Source organism: Orbicella franksi, chromosome 15 (genome assembly GCF_964199315.1).
Source record: "Orbicella franksi chromosome 15, jaOrbFran1.1, whole genome shotgun sequence".
Lineage (NCBI taxonomy): Eukaryota > Metazoa > Cnidaria > Anthozoa > Scleractinia > Merulinidae > Orbicella > Orbicella franksi.
In genome coordinates this window covers 18,724,964-18,743,017 of record NC_138159.1, presented here as the reverse complement: position 1 = coordinate 18,743,017, position 18,054 = coordinate 18,724,964, and the positions used below count along the sequence as shown (strand labels likewise).

Genomic DNA, 18,054 nt, shown 5'->3' with positions numbered 1-18,054 from the left:
CCAAGATGGCGGCCGACCATGGATCTGTGGTCCTGAGAATAAAACGAAAAAGGACGGAAGATGCTCTGGATGCACTACGTAAGTAAAATAATTAATTTGATTCTCAACCATTTTGTTTTATTTCTTTGCAATTCAAAACTTGAAAGAAGTTCCTGTTTATGTTGCATCTTGAACTGAGTCGTTCCCTTATAAATTTGCTCGTCTGACGAGTGTTTATTAAGCTTATTGAGCACACTGCCTGGTCATATTTTCCAGTTGTCGCTCAAGTTTTCAAGAAACCCCACATTGCAAAGAACGAAGACTGTGCAAAGGAAATAACTGATTTGAAAACCAGTGATACATCAACAGGTGTGTGCCTAGTAACTTTGACATCGTTTATTCTGTATAGATTTCTTCCAGTTAAACTTTAATACCCATGCTGCGATTAATAGTAACTTTATATCCATCGCAGGTTTCGCTAGCAACTTTTAGGTCTGACAAGGAAATTTAACTAGTCTATTTCTATGTGGCAAAGGCTGTAATTATTAAATTGCATAATATTGAACAAATACGTAAGGTTCTGGTAATCGTCAAATGTGTAAACTTATTATTCACTTTTACTTTAATTTAGTGTAGTTGTGGTGTTATATTTTAATTTAAAATAAAAATTGTATTCATCTTGACCGCTGACATTATGGTGAAAGAAATTTGTAGTTTTCAACCCTTACTGCTTACACTTGTTTGTGAGTAGCTTGCCTGGAGGTCAAAAACTTCATTCATATGCTACCTGTAGGTCTTGCTTTCAGACCAATTTCTCACATGTAGCTGATAAGCAGAACTACATGTATATGATAACCTAAACTTAAGTTATATTAATATGTAGGTTTACTAATCACTGTAATTGTTACATACGTCATATTAGAAGGCAGAGAGCAGAGAAAGAATGAATTTTATTACATACACAAAGGATAATTTCATGTACTAGGCAGTTCAAGAAGGTGGCTATGTTTACAAGCTGAGTGTAAAGCGAGGTTTCATTGTGTGACTGTGCATTCAATTCTTTTTGTTATATTTTTATTTACATGGGTGTACAAGTGAAAGTCTTTTTGTTTCAATATCTTGTCTTATGTCATTAATTTCAGTTGAGCGAGTTTTCAAGTTTGTTGGAAGTGTGCCACAAGGAGATGATGTTAAGAGAAAAGACTTGCTGGTATGTATTCCCAGAAGTACAATTGACACTCCAACCCATATGTAGATACCCTTCAGACCTGGGAAATGTGTCTGCTTAGGAAAGGTGTCTGCCTTTTGAAGGTCTAAGATGGAGTGTCCATACATTCATGTGTCTACCTTCAGGAGATGTCTGCTTAATAGCTGGTGTCCATTAGTGAAGGCTCTCCTGTAAATGAAACATTTGCTCTCTTTTTTACTGTATATTTCTTTATAGAATGTAACACTCCACAGAGCCCTAAAAATCATCACGTAATAGCGGGGCTGCCACAAGTTAGGAAATAATCACTGAGGAAAATTCTTCCATGTCAGGGAAAGTCAGGGAATTTTATTTTGAGTCAGGGGAAATTGACATTTAAAAGAAAATGCCTTGGGAAAACTGAAATAATTTAACATGGCTAATTTAATACCATTAAAGGCTTGTATAAACATTTTGGGTTACTGTGATCTTAATGATATTGTTGTTGAAAACTTATCAGAAAGAGTGGAAAGGGCAGCTGTAAAATGAGGCTAGAGGCCACTATTGTACCTGACATTTTGTATTTATTTGGTCAGGGAAATTTTATTTTTATGAGGGATGAGTCAGGAAAGTTTGAAAAATTATGCCTGTGGCAACCGTGAATAGGTGACAAACTGGTTGTAATATAATTTCTTGTTTGCAATGATTTCAAATACTACTTCAAAGGTCTTTGACTGTTGCTTTTGCTTTGTGTTTAAGGCCAAGATTCATAAGCAGTCAATAAGCCATGAAAATCTGGCCAAATCTCACATCCACAGTCAACAAACAATACAAGATAGGCTGCGGCAACAGAAGAAGGTATTTCTTCTATGCATTAATTAATTTTAAATATAGATGCCCTTACTTTGTTGATAAGCATGCAAAGAATTTATTTTGAAAAATTTACATTTGTACTGAACATGGTAATACATGATTTATATTTCAATAAAATAAAAATACTATCAAAAGGAAATATATCCACCCTTTGCTGTTGTGATGTATACAAATGTGCAATGTTTCTCCTTGGCTTCAGGGTTTAATTAATGCCAACCTCTTTGTGTGTCTTTTTACTAGCTTCTAGATCAGGAAGCCAGATTCAAAGTCATTTCTTCAAACAGGGAAAATGGAACAGATTCAGCTAGGTATGGTGTCTTTTCCTTCTAGTCTATTTGACATGGAATAATTTTCTTTATTTATCTATTTTAACACACAACTTACAACTAGTATCAAACAACAAGAGAAGACATATAAGCAAATGTTAGTAGTAGAGAGAAAAGAAAATGGAAGGTTATTGTAAACAAACTGACAAACCTTGTTTGTGTTATTTTCGTGCAACTACACTGCAAGCCGTGTTAGCTACATATATTTCCATAACAGCTTTTTCAATCAAGTTGATTTACTTTCAAAAATTGCATAATATATTACACTTAACCACTTTGATTTTCCTTCTTCTAAGTGCCCAATAGTTGTAACTGTTTCCATAGGAGTCCACATCATGCTCTTGCACAACACAAACCAGGTGCATTAATACAGACTATTAGCAGAGCTAAAAACTGTACTTCTTTCCCCTATTGCCCCAAAAATGCACCCAACTGCTAGCTTTCCAGGGTTCTCTGAGTTTAATAGATTACTCAAGTCATTTTGTTAAATATTATTATTATTAACAGCAAATCAGATAGTAACACTAGATTGTCTGAGGAAGCACAGAGTACGGATGCAGCAACAGAGGAAGCCGTTGATGATGTTGATTTAGAAGTGCAAAGACTTCTGAGTGTTTATGATCTTGTCAAAGATGAAGAGTCACTCAGTAGGTGAGCACATTTTTACTACATATTAAACTGATTTTATTATCATTTGAAGCCAAAGCAAAGTTTCAAGAATAAGTTCAGTGCGTGTGCAATCTCCTCCGTAATTTATTCTCTTCTTTTGTTTTGTTCTTTAAATAACAAAAGAATGGAATAAATTAGGGATAAAAACGTATGCACATCGCACTACTTCTTGAAACTCCAATTTGGCTGTTAATGCAGCCACCCTATTAATAAGGCCAATGGCCACATTAAACCTGTATAATCCTTAATAATTTTTTGGTTAAAGTTTCAATGTTTTTTTTAAAATTGTATCTGCATCCTGGATGCTTCTTAAATAACAGCTGTTTAGGAATAAAATTGTGAAATTCCCGTTGAGACTTCAGTCAATTTAGACTTGTCGTGAAATTTGACCCTACCAATTTAATATGGCCGCATGTTAACACAGCCAAATTTTCATGGCCCATTGGTGACTGTATTGATGGGGTTCCACTGTATTGATATTATTGATATTAATTTAATATTGCAACTTTGAGATCAGACCTGGACGCACTGAATTATATTCAAATTACTAGATTTGAATACAGCAGTTTGGGGTTTACTTATGCATTTGTGTGCAGAATACGCCTCTGAAACAACTGCAGGCTGCCACGCAAAATTTAGCTCCCCTGTGGTCTGACCTCTCCATGCAACTATGTCAGCCTGACCTCATGGGTGGTCTCTTCTCATTGGTTCAACTGTTTCCTCAAATCTTAAGTTCATCATCACTTAATAGGCACTGTAGTTTTCTTTTGTTTACATGTGCATGCTATGTCTTATTCATTGCAGTGACACCAAACGACAAGAAAGATTAGCAAGGAAGGCAAAACAGGCTGAAGATACAAATGCTATTCTTTGTAACTCAGTGAAAATGATTCGAGAAAAGTTAACAGTGTCTGATGGTAAATAATAGTTTATTGTTTGGATAATTGCAGATTTTTGAAAGATGTAGACATTAAAAACCCTGGAAATCTGCCGCCTTGTGCAAACATTTTCAGGGGAGCAGGGATAACACAGTTGAAGGAATGCTCACCTTTCAGCAATGTGCCCTGTTTCAAATCCTCTTTGCAGCATCCCATGTGGGTTAAACTGATTGTTGGTCCACTTTTTGTCCTTGCCCCTAGCTACATGTTGGGTTATTCTCTGATTATCAGGTTTTCCTTCCTCCACAAATTTATTTATACACTTGATATTGACTCAGACTCAGAGATGTTTATCTCTGATATCTGTGTGTTTTTACTAAATGAATTTCTGACATACCACTAGTAGCCATGCCAGACTGACTGCCATGAGTTTACTCGGCCAAATTCCTGTGTGACAATTGACTATGAGATTGCCCAGCTGGGCTCCTATTGTATGGCTCTAAGAGCTGAAAAGCTCATGAGCTAGGCCTTGAACATCTTCCCTCCCTCAGCATGGTATTAGAGACTGAATATACCTTGGACTGTGCAGCACAAACTGAGTTTTATCTGACAGAAAAGCCCAAAAGGTCAGTAATGGCAGATGCAACACAGTAGTGTATGAGAAAAACATTTTCCACTTATTTCGTTTCACTCAGCCAGTGGAAAGTAACACCTTAACACTTGTATTGTAGCATTATGTGCACATTTCATTAACTGAAGCTTGTCTTGAATACCTTGCGTTAGGACCAAGAACAGAACAGATAAAGTCAGATAAAGAGGGATATGTCTATGACTTTTATTACCCAAGTGATAATTATGGAAGACTGGGTGATATGTAAGTATTTTACTTTCTTTTGTCAATGCTGCATGAATGTGGTGCTCATCAGCAAGGTATTACACATTTGTCTATAAGAATATGTTATCTTGTGTATTCGAGTATAGCACTTGAGGGAGGTTTTTTTAAAAAATTTTTATAAGGAACTGGATGAGAGCTTAAGGCAATAGTAAAAGTTTCAGTTATAGTTGGGGAAAGGAAATAAAACGGTAGGAAACACGAGAGCACTCAAGGCTGGAGGTAGTCTATATTGCAAGGCATGGTAAAGTCTGCATATGAGCCAAGTGGCTCATCATTCCAGAGCTTATCCCGGTTTCAGTAGCATGAAGCAACTAGGTGTATTTCTACTCCCCCCTGGATGGGATGCTAGTCCATCGCAGGGTTAACTCCCACGATTAAATTCACCGTTACCCATTTATACACTTGGGTGGAGAGAGGCGCTGTGAGAGTAAAGTGTCTTGCCCAAGAACACAACACAATGTCCCCGGCTAGAGCTTGAAGCTGGACTGCTCACTCTGGAGTCAAAGGCACTAAGGGTTAGGGTTAGGGTTAAGCCAACGCACCTCCCACAAGTTTATATTGTGAACCTATCAAAAAATAAGAGCTGATTAGGAAAATCTTAGCTTAAATCTGCAATATTTTTCTGTAGAGTTGAAGTGTTGCCTTTTGACTCTGATCTCGTTCACGAAACCCTGGAGGGAGATTTTGGTGAACTTTATGACGACGAGGACGATTCAAATGGTTGGTAGACAACACGTTTGTGCTTGGAATAGCTAAACATGTTTTAATTTCATAGAATTACCGCTATAAGCACTGGGCCTACTGTACGTAACTTAGTAAGGCGTTTCCATTCGGGCTTACAAACAGGGTAGAGGGCTTTAAACCAAAGTTGCTGTTTCTGTAAGCAGTATAAAAAGATAATGTCTCGCAATAGACTGACAAAAACAACAGTAAGTGCTAACTTACTTTATGTGCTAGTAAGAAATAAAAGAAAATATTTTCGTTGTTTTTTTTGGGAGGGGGGAGATTTCTACTCGGGAAAACTTATCAACCGCAATATACAGCTGGACCTATAAGCGGATGGGGGGTGGGGCGGATATGCAGAGAGGCTTGTAACCAGGCTTTTACTGTATTTTGTCGTATTTAATCATTTAAAAGCGTGTCGTATAAGAGGTTGAAATCGTTGTTCACTTTATTTAACGTGATGTTACATTTTGGTATCCTCGAGATATCTGGAGCGAGCAAAGGCTGAAATGTTAGTTTGCATTGTTTGTTAAATATGGCAACTGAAGTGAAACCCCAAAATTTAACCTTCTCACTTTGAAATTTATAGATGAAGGAAACTGGCGGAATGATTACCCAGATGAAGATGAGCAGTGGTCAGATTCATCACAAGACAGAAAATATTATGAAGACTATGGCTTTGATTCAGGTGAGCTAACGTCAAAAGCTCTTGTAGTGAAAAGAATAAATGATAGAGGTCTTCTTGGTGGGCTTGGGGCGAGCTCGTTAGGTCTTACCCCAACTAAGTCTCTTTCTCTGGTAACGTTCAAGATCCAATTTTCCCCCTTAATGTCTGCAATCTTATTATTAATGCTTTTAAAATACATAAGCAAGGAAAAAGTAATGATATAATGTCCCTACGTTTCGGCGACCTCATGACGTCATTATTAAGGAATGAATAAATGAGAGTTGTTTCAAAGTTTTGAAAAAATGCACGAATAATTGTGACTGTTTAATTAACGAAATGTTGTACATCAAACAATTAAGACCACGCTTGGATGTGCAAACAGACTCGATCCGCGCTTAAGCCTTTGTCTAACTTAACTTCATTTACGTAAATCTACAGGTCTTACCTCTTTTGAACGCGCTCTAACTTATTAATTCCTTGATAATGGCGTCGTGAGGTCGTCGAAAGGTTGGGACATTAGATCGTTACTTTTTCTAGTACTTGCGTAAGTCTGAAGTAACTTATGAACTAACAATATTCCCAAACACTGTTGGTGTTCATTTAACTTACTGGAGGGTACAGAGGAGCCTGATGACTCTCTTTTATGTCTTTCTAGATGAAGGATATCGGAGACACGCTTTTGACGAAGACTTATCAGACGATGAGGACTAGGACTTAGTGAGATGGACGACTTGTACGAAGCCACCTACACGAAACGACAGAAATGGAAAGATGCTGTTCGGGTGATTTCGTCCTGTGTAGCTGCAAGACATCGGCTTAGCATCAATGTACTCTGAGTCGGGAGAATGAAGGAAGCGAAAAAGCTGTTGCAAAATAAAGAAAATGCTTTGACGTGAACTGAAGACGATGGTCTCAGTAGTTTGATTGGAAGAAGAAATAGCTCAATATGGCAAGAAAAAGTTCTACCCGGCTCTGTCTGTAGAGAGAGGAATTAAGTTAGACCAATAAAGGAAACTTCGCCAGGAATGCTTTGGGACAAGATGCATGCTTAATTGAATTGCTTGCTACAGCTTGATCGTGGCGCCTGTAAAATTGTATTATGGTAATGCGCAGATATCTTGCTTTGTAAAATAAATTTCGAATAATTAAGGTGGTAACCTATGCTAGAACTATCGTCAACTGAACGCGTTATGTAACTAGGGAGATAGTTGTCAGGATTTATGGCTGCCAACGGTCACTCACTCGCTTGCTCGTCAGGGTGACCGTGAGATCAGCTAGGTGTTTCGCTGCTATAGGCACAAGCAAACAAAGTTATCACTCTCATTGCTCATAAATTTGAACTTGTTCTTTCTGTTTCATCGAATTCTTGTAAACGTGCTTTCATCACTTGTTTGCAATGTATCGCTTAGGAAAATGTCAGGATGGGGTAGGGGGAGGGGATGGGGGTGATAACCTTGGTTATTACCTCCCTCACGGGCTAGCAGAGTGATTGAGTAAGTGATCCTTGATGGACTTGATGTATAAACAGGTTTTATTTGAAAACATCCTTGTTGTTGTTATTGCTACTTATAAAATATAGTTCTTTTCTCTGTACGTTTAGTTTACAAGTACAATTAAGATGATATTAAATTGTGCCAAGCCTTAATTTAAGGAGAAATACGCCGTTATTAAAATTTATTTATTTTAATGTACATGTATGCGAAAAACTAATTTAACACATTTAAAATGTGAGAGTGTTGAGGCTACATTTTTCATTAAAAAAATATAACAATAAAATATGGCTATAAAAATACCTATTTACATGATTTCTGCTTGTTCTATCCAAATTCAAAAAAGTCTTGCTCTTTGTTACTGCTGTTACTTTCTTTTTAACAAAGGGGCATTTCATTTCCAATTCATTTTCATGGCACTTTTGAAGTTGCACGCCATTAATATACGCTCCTTTCTTCCGTTGGCCTCTCAATCTCTTTCCGATTTTTCCTGAGGAGAATACCTAGTTTTAAACAACCATACACTGTTGAAAAAAGACGTCTTTCATGATCAGCTAGAATAAAATGCTGTGTGATCATTTTGATCATGTTTCTTCTTTCAACATGGCATATGTCGGCTGGTTCACCATGTTTTAAACTATGTCGGAGTTATTATTGGAATTAGTCTCGTTTTTCGTCGATGATTCTGGGTTTCGTTCTATGGGAATCCAAACCTGATAATCATCTCCATTTGATAGTTCTCCCTTTTCTCTTACAGACGTTTTGTATTCGTCGATTTTTATTCCTTTTTGGTTTGATCTCTCGTACTCCTTGGCCGAAAATGGGGGCGTTCGCACACGGTACGTTTTATCAAAAGATGACAAGTCAGCTTTTTTGCCGCGACAAAGCGAAATAGGATGGAACCGCTGACCCCAAAGAATTTCCTCGGCTAAGTAAGAAGTCTTGGCCTGGGTAACCATGCTTGTTGATTCCACGACGCCCTCCAGAACAGCAATAATTTCTATCCGGGAAGCTGCGAGTTCTTGAGCCCCGAGCTCGTACAGCGGACTGCGCTCGTCAATGACATGCACGACTGTCAGAGGTATTAGAAAGAATGGCTTAATCTGCTCGCCAATCTCGATACCATGTTCCGTGGTGATTGGAAGTTCTTGCTGAGAGACCAAGAACTCTTCGCCCGCCGCGGTGGTCCGAAAACGGAAACAGTGAAGTGAGATTGCCACGTCGAGTAACTGACTTTTTCGCGCGTCTCCCACGCGAAACATTAAAGATAAGAATCCATCGTACGGAGCGACTACAGCGTGCTTCGAGAACATCACCGTTTGGGACCTAGGACGAGGGCGGGAAAGTTTCGCGAAAATGAGGCCAAGGAGTGACGTAGACAAAAGTAAGCCCGTGAGAGACTGGAGCAGAAGACATACCACACCCTCGGGGCATTGTGGGGTTATCTGCAAAAGAATAGAAAAGAGTGTCTGTTTATTGCACGCGCAGGAATATTCAGCCACAGTTAATCAGATGGCACAATTTCAAAGTAAAGGTCGGCACACACTGCAGGGACTTGCAGTGGGGACAAGGGCCTTCGTGTGTACCCACAGGACGCATGTTCGCAGGAAAAGTACGCAAGCTGGTGCACTGGAAGCGCATATTGGTTCATTTCTATATTGTAGCGGGGACAGTTTGCGAGAGCAGTGTACACCGTGCGACATTGAAAATTGAGGTCATTTTGTCCCTGCTTCATGACCCACGAATTCAAATCAGCTGAATTTCACGCAACATGCTGCTGGGACAAAATCTTGTCCCCGCAACAGCACGTTTTTGCAAAAACGGGCAGGCCACTAGTCCAGTTCTGGTCCCGCTCTCTGTCACGCAACGCTCCGCTCTCGGAGGAGGGGCCCTCTCTCTCCGAGAGCGGAGCGTTGCGTGACAGAGAGAGGGACAAGAACTGGACCAGCATGTCACACGAGGAAAACTGTCGTCGCAACAAGTCCCCTCTTCTGGTCTCATCAAGATGTCGCGGATTTAGACTTCTAAATGCCTAAGCGCTTCATTCAGACAAGATTCGCATCATGGACTAAATATCACGAATCTAATTCATTGTTAAATTAAACAGAGAAAAAAAAATGGATCCAAACTTGGTAATGCCTCTAATCAGCAGTCACTTTTATGTTAGCATGCGAAGAATACTTTCATCGAAGCTACATCAAACATTATGCAGCGATTCCGGCAGCAAAGATGAACTATGATTTTATCAAGGCAATACTCTAAATAGCTGTAATAACAGCGTAACAGCCCTTAGGGACATATTAACGTCATCATTGTTGATACTGGCTAATTACTGTTCGATCCTTATCAGTTTTTGAAATTTCGTTTGCTTCTCGCACTTCTAAATATGATCATTGCCTATCATACGTTTGAAACTCTTTCTAAAAACGATTTGCCCAACTATCTTCAATTTCTTCGCTGAGTTTACAAAGAACCTGAGCTGCTGTTTTTGTGATGATTGAAACAAACCAATATTGCCTCAATATTAAGGTAATATTGGCACATTAATTCAATATAACCCTTACTTGTCTAGAAGTACCGTCTCAACTTTCTCTGAATTTCACAGTTCTTTCAATATCGGCGGCAAATTTCTCACGTAGAAGCACGGCTTTTTTATTTGTCTTTTATTCATACTTTTGTGAGTCATCTTGCACCTGTTGTTCGACTGTAACCTCCGCCCGCACATTCATCCCAGATTTTTTCAGCAGACGATGGCTACATTTTTCTCGGTATTTTTTTTACGCTCAAGTGGGTATTTCTAAAGTGCCGATAATTCTAGAGGGACGAATTTAACTACTTCGTCTAATATTTCGTAGACTTTCAACACGTATTTAACTCAACAAAAATAAAAAGACCCGTGTCATTAGACCTGAAAATCCTTGGCGAAAAGTTGTATAAAATTTGGTTTAAACGCTCTCTTAGCAGCCATAATTTCCTAATTTTTATTTCGTAGTCTGACTCACTATACTTGGTTAGCTAGCTCAAATTAAAATGACAAATCTCGCGTTTTTGTACATTGTAGTGAGAACTATGCGTGTTTGAACTATCTGACCATAAAATGACATGTCAGCCGAGAGTGAAACTACCTCTTTTAGAAAATACAGAGAGAGGGGACAGATTTACACAGCTTAGAGTGAAATTACCATTAACAGGGCCTGAATTTAGCCTTTTCTTCCAGTCGAACACTTCCTGAAATGTGCTAATCAGTTTTAGAACAAGAACAGCTGAACCCAGTGAAGATGAAAACATCCCGTGAACTGCTCACTGGAACTCAACAAAGGACATAAAGTGCAAATAAGGTTTTCATACCTGCCGTCCACCATATCCAATTGTGGTCTGCGTTTCAACTGAGAATAAAAACGCCGATGTCCAAGAATCAACATTATCTACACAGACTACGCCATTGTCGTATCGATGCCGGAGCCAAAAGATCACAAACCAAGCAGTCCCGAACAACGACCAACTGAGGATGAAACCCGCAGAATACAACACGATAACCCATCGCCATTTCGCATCGATCAAAGACGTGAAGAAATCGGCCAGGAATCGTTCTCTTTTCTGAGGTACTTTGGAAGAACGTAAGTGCACCTTACCGCTCTTGTTTACCAATCGATTTCCTCTCGTCTGCGAAGACCTGCGCCCTTTTGGAGATGCTGAGTAAGAGATGGGATTACAAGTAATGTTAATTAGTGAATTTCTGTTTTTGTCGGACATTTTCGGCGTCAAGCAATGATGGTGTTCGATCCGCGACAAAGCTTGTGACGTGACTATACTCGCTCTGCGAACTGATTATATACACATACTATCTTATGTAACTCAACAAAAGACTGGAGGAATTACTAATATAAAAGTCGATATTGCCCACACCCAGGAATAATTTTTCCCTGACACACTGACACTTGTGGTTTACGATGATCACGCGGGGACCTCAACAAGCTAAAAAGAACTTGAGAGTCAAAATACACTGAATGTTATTATCCAACTATTTTGACTGAAAGAAGCGGGTCAAAGGTAAAGTTTTTTTTTTTTGGACTGAGAATAATCAACTCACAAATATTCATTTTTTTTCCTTTTAATTCCTTATGCAGTCACAGTCTCAGTATTAGCTGGCGTGTTCAAAGTACATTTTAAAAGAAAACGTGTCATGCATAACGCAGATATTTATATTAGACTTGCATGGTGTATTGAATTCTTTATATTATTTATCTACGACCAATTACGTCCATAACTTCTTTTTTTGAAATTTGACAGCTTTAATTGACGTAAATTACAAATTTGTTAACAACTACCGTTATGTTCTTTTCTTTTCTTTTCTTTTCTTCAGGAAGTTTAGAGCTATTATTAACAGCAACAGCGTTCACGCTCAATACTCAAAATGGTTTATTATTGTATGTGATTTGGAATATGGATTCATTTATTTATATTTTACACATGCTTGGATCAAACATTAACAGTCGTAACATCGCGATGTCAGTTTATCAACCAAAACTCAATCGGTATCAAAACTTTGTTAAAAGCCTTTTGTTAATAGCATATCGAAGAAAGTTACTGGAGTTATAAATCACCGTGTTTGTTTGGATCAGAGCTTTCCATCTTTTAAATACGTTGTTTCTCAGTTAATTCTAAGGTGCGCGACGGAAAGCTTTCCTCTTTGCTACTGTACAACAATGATCTCGACCAAGATTGTTGACTCTTTCCAGAATTCTGGAAGCCAATGACATCTTCGCTGGATATTACATTACTTTTATGTTAGCGTATCTCAACAATTCTACCTACAAGATGTTGCCTTAATTGTTTACCGTCACTTAAACAAACTTACTCTAAATCACCAAATTGGGCTGGAAAAGACTTCTGAACTGAAGACACGGAAGTTTATTTGAACATACATTTATTTTACAGTCTTTAGCTTAGTAGAAAACAATAGCAAGTTAAAAGGAAATCAAAGATTTTCATCAAGATTGCAAGCTGGCATTCATCGTTACATTGCAATATTGAGTTGCGTAAAAGCTATATTGAGAATCAACAATGAAAAAAACTGCTGATACCATGTTGTGGAGAACTGATGTTTTCAAAGCTCGCCATAATTGTGTAGATTTTGACGAAATGTGAATTCATGCTCGATTTGGACTTGTTCAGGCAACTTGAAATCCACCGAAACTTTTAAACAAAACTCAGTGCCCGACAAAAATCTGATATTATACAAACTGGGCAACTTAAGAGCATTGATATAGATCGCTTTTCAAGTAAAAATCGATTTGCAAATAACTGGTAAGGCAAATTCTTGTATCCCGTGAAATTTATCCTTCTGATAAAAAAAGTTATACGTTTACCGCTGTGCTCTCTCGGTATCTTAATTCACCCGACATGATTTGCCAGGAAACCAATGCAATTGTCAGTCACGCGCCACTCAAGTTTTTTAAGCAATATTAACTAATCAAAATTCCTCCATCAAGTTGTGTACATGTATTTGACTACGGTGGCAGAATTGCCTTTCAACTGAACCAGGAATATTGTTCAGTTCCTTGCTAATACGTTGCGACATATCATATGCAAAAGTGTGCCGCCAGTGCACAAATATCCTCAGTCATTTCAGGTTTTTATCGTGGATTTCAGTTTTCGCAAAACGTAATAATTGCTCTAATGAAATACCTTCCAAACGCCTTTCCGTAGAAAGCAGAAAATTGATTTGTCCACTTCAGAGAAGTATAAGTAATCAAAGTGACACACCGGCTGTAAATTCTTAATTCGGAAGTTTGTTGTTAATCTTGTTCAATATACCGTTACAAGAACTACTACCTGGGTTTGTCTTCGCCATTATCGAAACAGTGCCTGAAAAATATACACTACAGTATCTAATAATCTAGTCAAGTCTAAACTTGGTCAATCTTATCACTCAGTGAAATGAAACTGTGCCGTATAAACAAGCCATGTTTATTTCCTTGACCGCGACGAAGCCCATCAACAGAACGGAAACTTTAACGATCTCTTCAAGGGTAGCCAGTGATGTAGCCTGACTTTCATTTATTTAATCTTCAATCTTTAAGGAATGGTGAAACACATTCTGTAGCTTATGTTTCTACCTCTAATAGATAAGTTTTATCATTGACAATTTTTTTTATAAAGACCAATAAAAGGTCCCTGCGAAATTGCTATCTTTTCGTGCGCCTGCTTGCTTGTCTAAATGTGCATCGCAAATAACTTCAATCAGTACAAGCTAAGTTGGGTTAAAGAGAAGACAAATTCGCATAGCTTTTGAGCTAAATTGCCCAGCAAATAGGCAAATTTCACAATAACCACGAAACACGCAAATATCTTTGACCGAGCGAATTATACGCATACACGTCTTATTCATACTTGCACTACGACTGTGATTCTACAATACAGTGACCAATGAAAGACAATGTTTAAAATTGCCTACAACATTGTTGTCAAAGCAATGCACTTACTTTTTTTGTGCATTTCGTACTCCATTTGACTAACAACTGGAACTTCTATGTGAGTGTTTGAATCTTTTTCTGACATTTTCACTCGCGTGATGTCGGCCTGCGACAATGCTTACAGATATATTTAATGCCCAGCCATGACTTTGACAAATGGTTTATTTAACAGAGCACCCCAGGTCACGTGATATTAAAGCCACCTTCCTACAGAGACATCTACTTGGTAAACAAAATATGAAACAAGTTCTACAACGAGTTCTCTGATTGGTTAATCGGATTTAATATATCACGGTAGCTAATTGGATGCGCTATAAGCACTGACAACCAAGTAAGTCAGCAATACCACGATCTATAATTCATTGTGCGTTGCACAAACCTAACTTTAAATAGGGAGAAGCCTGAAAATAACAAATTAAATTAAAAAGGTAGAAGAGTACTAACAAGCAAATAATGAACCATAATGGCCAAAATGGTAAGTATTTTGAAAGATCGAGACGAGTTAAGAATTAATCGAAGAACCTTAAAGAAGAAGAAGAAGAAGAAGAAGAAGAAGAAGAAGAAGAAGAAGAAGAAGAAGAATAAGGGAAAAAACAACAGCCACTACATTTTTGGCTGATTAGTGTCTCTCTCCTTTCTGGCGTTTCTGGACTTCAGATTTCATTTTGTGGCTTTGCACAAGGCAAAATCAGAATTGAAACTTCAGCGCCTTTCTCCAGTCCCACTCAACGCATTCACATTGGCTCACTACCATTAAACGGACTCCGCGTGTACCGACTTTTTTTTTACATATGGTCAAGAACGATTCAGAAGTCAATATAATTACTCGAGACGAACGCGTTGGCCGTTCTGGGAGAATATCGCTCGAGCTCTTCCCACTACTGGCCGAGAGAAGCGTGCAAGATCTTAATAAAGAAAGATCTCTGAAAAGCTTTATCTTTATTAGTTTCCATTTTGTAATATGCAAATTTTTCAACGTCTGTCATTGTTATTGTTAATTAGTTACTTATCTTAAAATTAAAATTTAGTTGTTACTTCTATTCTCAACGGTCAGTTCTGAAAATATATGTCGAAACATACGAAACGTCAAGTGAAATGAATTTTGTTTCCCGACACGCCTTTTATTATCATGTTTGTCACCGCAGTTTGTTGTTTCTTATTAACCTCCGATATTACCCAGGGGTCCCCGACGATTGTTGGTGCTCGGTACTGAAAACGAGACTGGACAGCAGACTGCTAAACCATATACTGACAGTCGAACCTTCCATACAGACACCTCTCTAACACGGACAGTTTCCTATGTACCGACAAAATTCTCCTACATTTCCTCTAAAATAACCCTCTGTAAATACGGACCCTCTCTAAACCGGACAACGGATACTAAATCTCGCCCCTAGGGAGCAAATTCATACGAATTTTAAAAACCTCTTTATAACGGACACTCCGGGGACCAGGTGTCGATAATATACGTTTTGTTCCAAAATTTGTATGCATAGCACGTAACTGAGAAGTACAATTAAGTTCATCAATTTAGATTCAGAAATTCACAAGGCACTCACTTTTGGGCCTGATTTTAGTTACTTAACACTCCAAACTGTCAGCGGAGACTTCAAAGTGACGTCATCATAGTGATCTCTCCAATACGGATCGACCGGACACCTCTCTAATACGGACACTTCGATTCGCTCTTTCCCTTCGGAGTCCGCATTAGAGAGGTTCAACAGTACGATAAGAAAAACAGAAATATGTAATAAAAGGAAACTAGTCCCGTATGCTTTTTCTTAGATGTTAAAGGAGCTCAATCACGGTATTTTGAGATATTTTGGTCTCGTGCAAAATTACCTCTAAACTGAGGGAAACCTGAAAATAGAGATAGAGAAACACCAAAGAGATAATAATTAATTAATAAACCATAAAGAAACAAGGATGGTTAAGGATGGAGAAGATTGTCTTATCCGCTGTATAGCGATTTATCCGGTGGACCATAATCCCCCCATCCTTGGAGTCCCACAACCTCGTTCCCATGGTCTCTCATCTTACCGCCCCAGGGGCAGATAGTCGGCTCAGGAAAAAGTCAAACGGCCGTCCCCGGCCCGGGATCCCCCAAGATAGCATTTAGAGTATTTTGAATTAAGGGTAGAACAAGAGAAAACCCGGCATACAGCCAATAGCAAACACGTATAAGAAAAGAAAAACGTTTTCCGGACAGACTTACATTTTATAGGACATGTAACATACACAGGAACATACATTTCACATAAAATACAGGACAGAAAAAGTACGCAGACAAGGTTTTTCCGAAATGTGTCACTTTTTTGATCAAAAAACTTATTTCACGAAGATGCTGAATTGATTAACAAAATTTAATAATAATTGAATATTACTTTCATAAAAATCAAACAAGATAATTTTTTCTCAACAATGCGTTTTATCGTAGTGTTTCTCATCCGCGCAGTCTGCGTGCTACTTTTTTCTACAACAAAACAATATTTTAGCGAAAAAACGCAGAACGCTGTGTTTTCCGCAGAAACCTCTTGTTTTCCACCTAGATCCCGTATTTTCCGTCCGCATTCCATGTTTTCCACACGCCGTGTTTTCTACAAACTCCCGGGATACCTGGATCCCGATCCCGATGCCCCATCCCTCGTTTTCCACCCGGGGTTTTCCGTCTCGCCGATTCGCAGTTAGCCAATCAGAAGCCGTGTCTACTATGGTAATCTGCTCAGTGGAAATTTGAAGCTGTGCGGACCGAGCCAATCTCGTTCCCAGAATCTTCGTTCCCCTAGACCAGCGGTCGGAAAACGAGCTCGCTCTGGGACAATCTCGTTCCCAGAGCCCACGTGTCTTTTGGTCAGCGCCAAGACACGGAGCTCTGGAATAATTGCTGGTTTTCAGTGTCACGCTATTCAAAATAGATCAAAATAAAAATCAAAACTGTTCAATAGATAAAGTCCAGAATCTGAGAAAAGGAAGAAAATAAATATGCGCAGACTCTCGCCAAGATTCAGGTCTCAGCAATTTTTCTTATGCAAGATATGCGGAGAAACTTTTTACACAAATTTATAGAGATTTGTAGGGAGACGCCATGCTGATGCCCATCCGGATGGGCACCAACATGGCGGCCGGAAACCAACAGAAACACCTGTCACTGAGTTTTGCTACAAAAGCGTGAATTTATCTCTCGAGGAGCTCAAAAACATTAAAATAATACTTTTTCTTATACAAGCTAAGAACTGTTCAGATAGCCAAATTACCCGAATTAAGTCACATTTTTAACCAACACGACAACTCTCTCGGCCGTCATGTAAATGCCGCGTCACGCAAACGCTTAGAAATTCAAGCGTAGTCTATCACAAAACCAAGAACACACATATAAAGTGGGGGTTCTGGCACAGTGGGCAGTAAGAGGGCAAAAAACATTCCGAAAAAGCCCCCCAGCTCCTTCTCCTCAGACAAAGCTTCGGAGAAGGAGCTGGGGGGCTTTTTCGGACTGTTTTTTGCCCTCTTGCTGCCCACAGTGCTCAGAACCCCCACTTTATATGTGTGTGTGTGCGCGCTGTGCCAGAACTGCGCGTGTGCGCTGTGCCAGAACTGCGCGTGTGTGCTGTGCCAGAACTGCGCGTGTGTGCTGTGCCAGAACTGTGTGTGTAACGCGACAGCAAAGCGAAAAAGCTGGTCCATCGTCCGTAAACAATATGCGCGGATGTGCCCTTCACTTGTTTGTACAAAACTGTGCCAGAAAATTTTTCCTATTGGAGAAGTGCACGCTCAGTGCATACTGCGCCGACATGGCTGCCGCAAGATACTCGTCCGATGTTCTGCAAATGTTCTACGGCCCAATACCGAGGGAGGAAAGAATAAACCTTCCCGAGCCGTTGGCACACGAGGCTCA

At 39.0% G+C, this 18,054-nt stretch overlaps 2 protein-coding genes across 2 annotated transcripts; one reads left to right on the top strand and one right to left on the bottom strand.

The window, feature by feature from the left end:
- Nucleotides 1–7,887, top strand: LOC145469513 (putative RNA polymerase II nuclear localization protein SLC7A6OS). The gene is made up of 11 exons (XM_081453255.1): nucleotides 1–78; nucleotides 256–348; nucleotides 1,122–1,189; nucleotides 1,925–2,023; nucleotides 2,279–2,346; nucleotides 2,872–3,015; nucleotides 3,838–3,950; nucleotides 4,695–4,785; nucleotides 5,435–5,526; nucleotides 6,119–6,217; nucleotides 6,852–7,887. Exons 1-11 carry the CDS (start codon nucleotides 6–8, stop codon nucleotides 6,905–6,907), a joined length of 996 nt encoding a protein of 331 aa, XP_081309381.1. The 5' UTR covers nucleotides 1–5; the 3' UTR covers nucleotides 6,908–7,887.
- A 188-nt stretch (nucleotides 7,888–8,075) lies between these two features.
- Nucleotides 8,076–14,322, bottom strand: LOC145469510 (inward rectifier potassium channel 2-like). Its single transcript, XM_081453254.1, has 3 exons — nucleotides 14,172–14,322; nucleotides 11,035–11,378; nucleotides 8,076–9,131 (listed from the first exon to the last, which is right to left on the bottom strand). The coding sequence occupies exons 1-3, from the start codon at nucleotides 14,245–14,247 to the stop codon at nucleotides 8,319–8,321; spliced, it is 1,233 nt and encodes a 410-aa protein (XP_081309380.1). The 5' UTR covers nucleotides 14,248–14,322; the 3' UTR covers nucleotides 8,076–8,318.
- Nucleotides 14,323–18,054: the final 3,732 nt, after the last annotated feature.

Coding starts and splice junctions, on each gene's coding strand:
- LOC145469513 (XM_081453255.1), top strand. CDS start 6: ATGGCGGCCGACCATGGATCTGTGGTCCTGAGAATAAAACGAAAAAGG. Junction 1,190..1,924: donor TTAAGAGAAAAGACTTGCTG/GTATGTATTCCC, acceptor TTTGTGTTTAAG/GCCAAGATTCATAAGCAGTC. Junction 6,218..6,851: donor AGACTATGGCTTTGATTCAG/GTGAGCTAACGT, acceptor ATGTCTTTCTAG/ATGAAGGATATCGGAGACAC.
- LOC145469510 (XM_081453254.1), bottom strand. CDS start 14,247: ATGTCAGAAAAAGATTCAAACACTCACATAGAAGTTCCAGTTGTTAGT. Junction 11,379..14,171: donor GTACGAAATGCACAAAAAAA/GTAAGTGCATTG, acceptor TCTCTTACTCAG/CATCTCCAAAAGGGCGCAGG. Junction 9,132..11,034: donor TTGGATATGGTGGACGGCAG/GTATGAAAACCT, acceptor ATTCTTTTGCAG/ATAACCCCACAATGCCCCGA.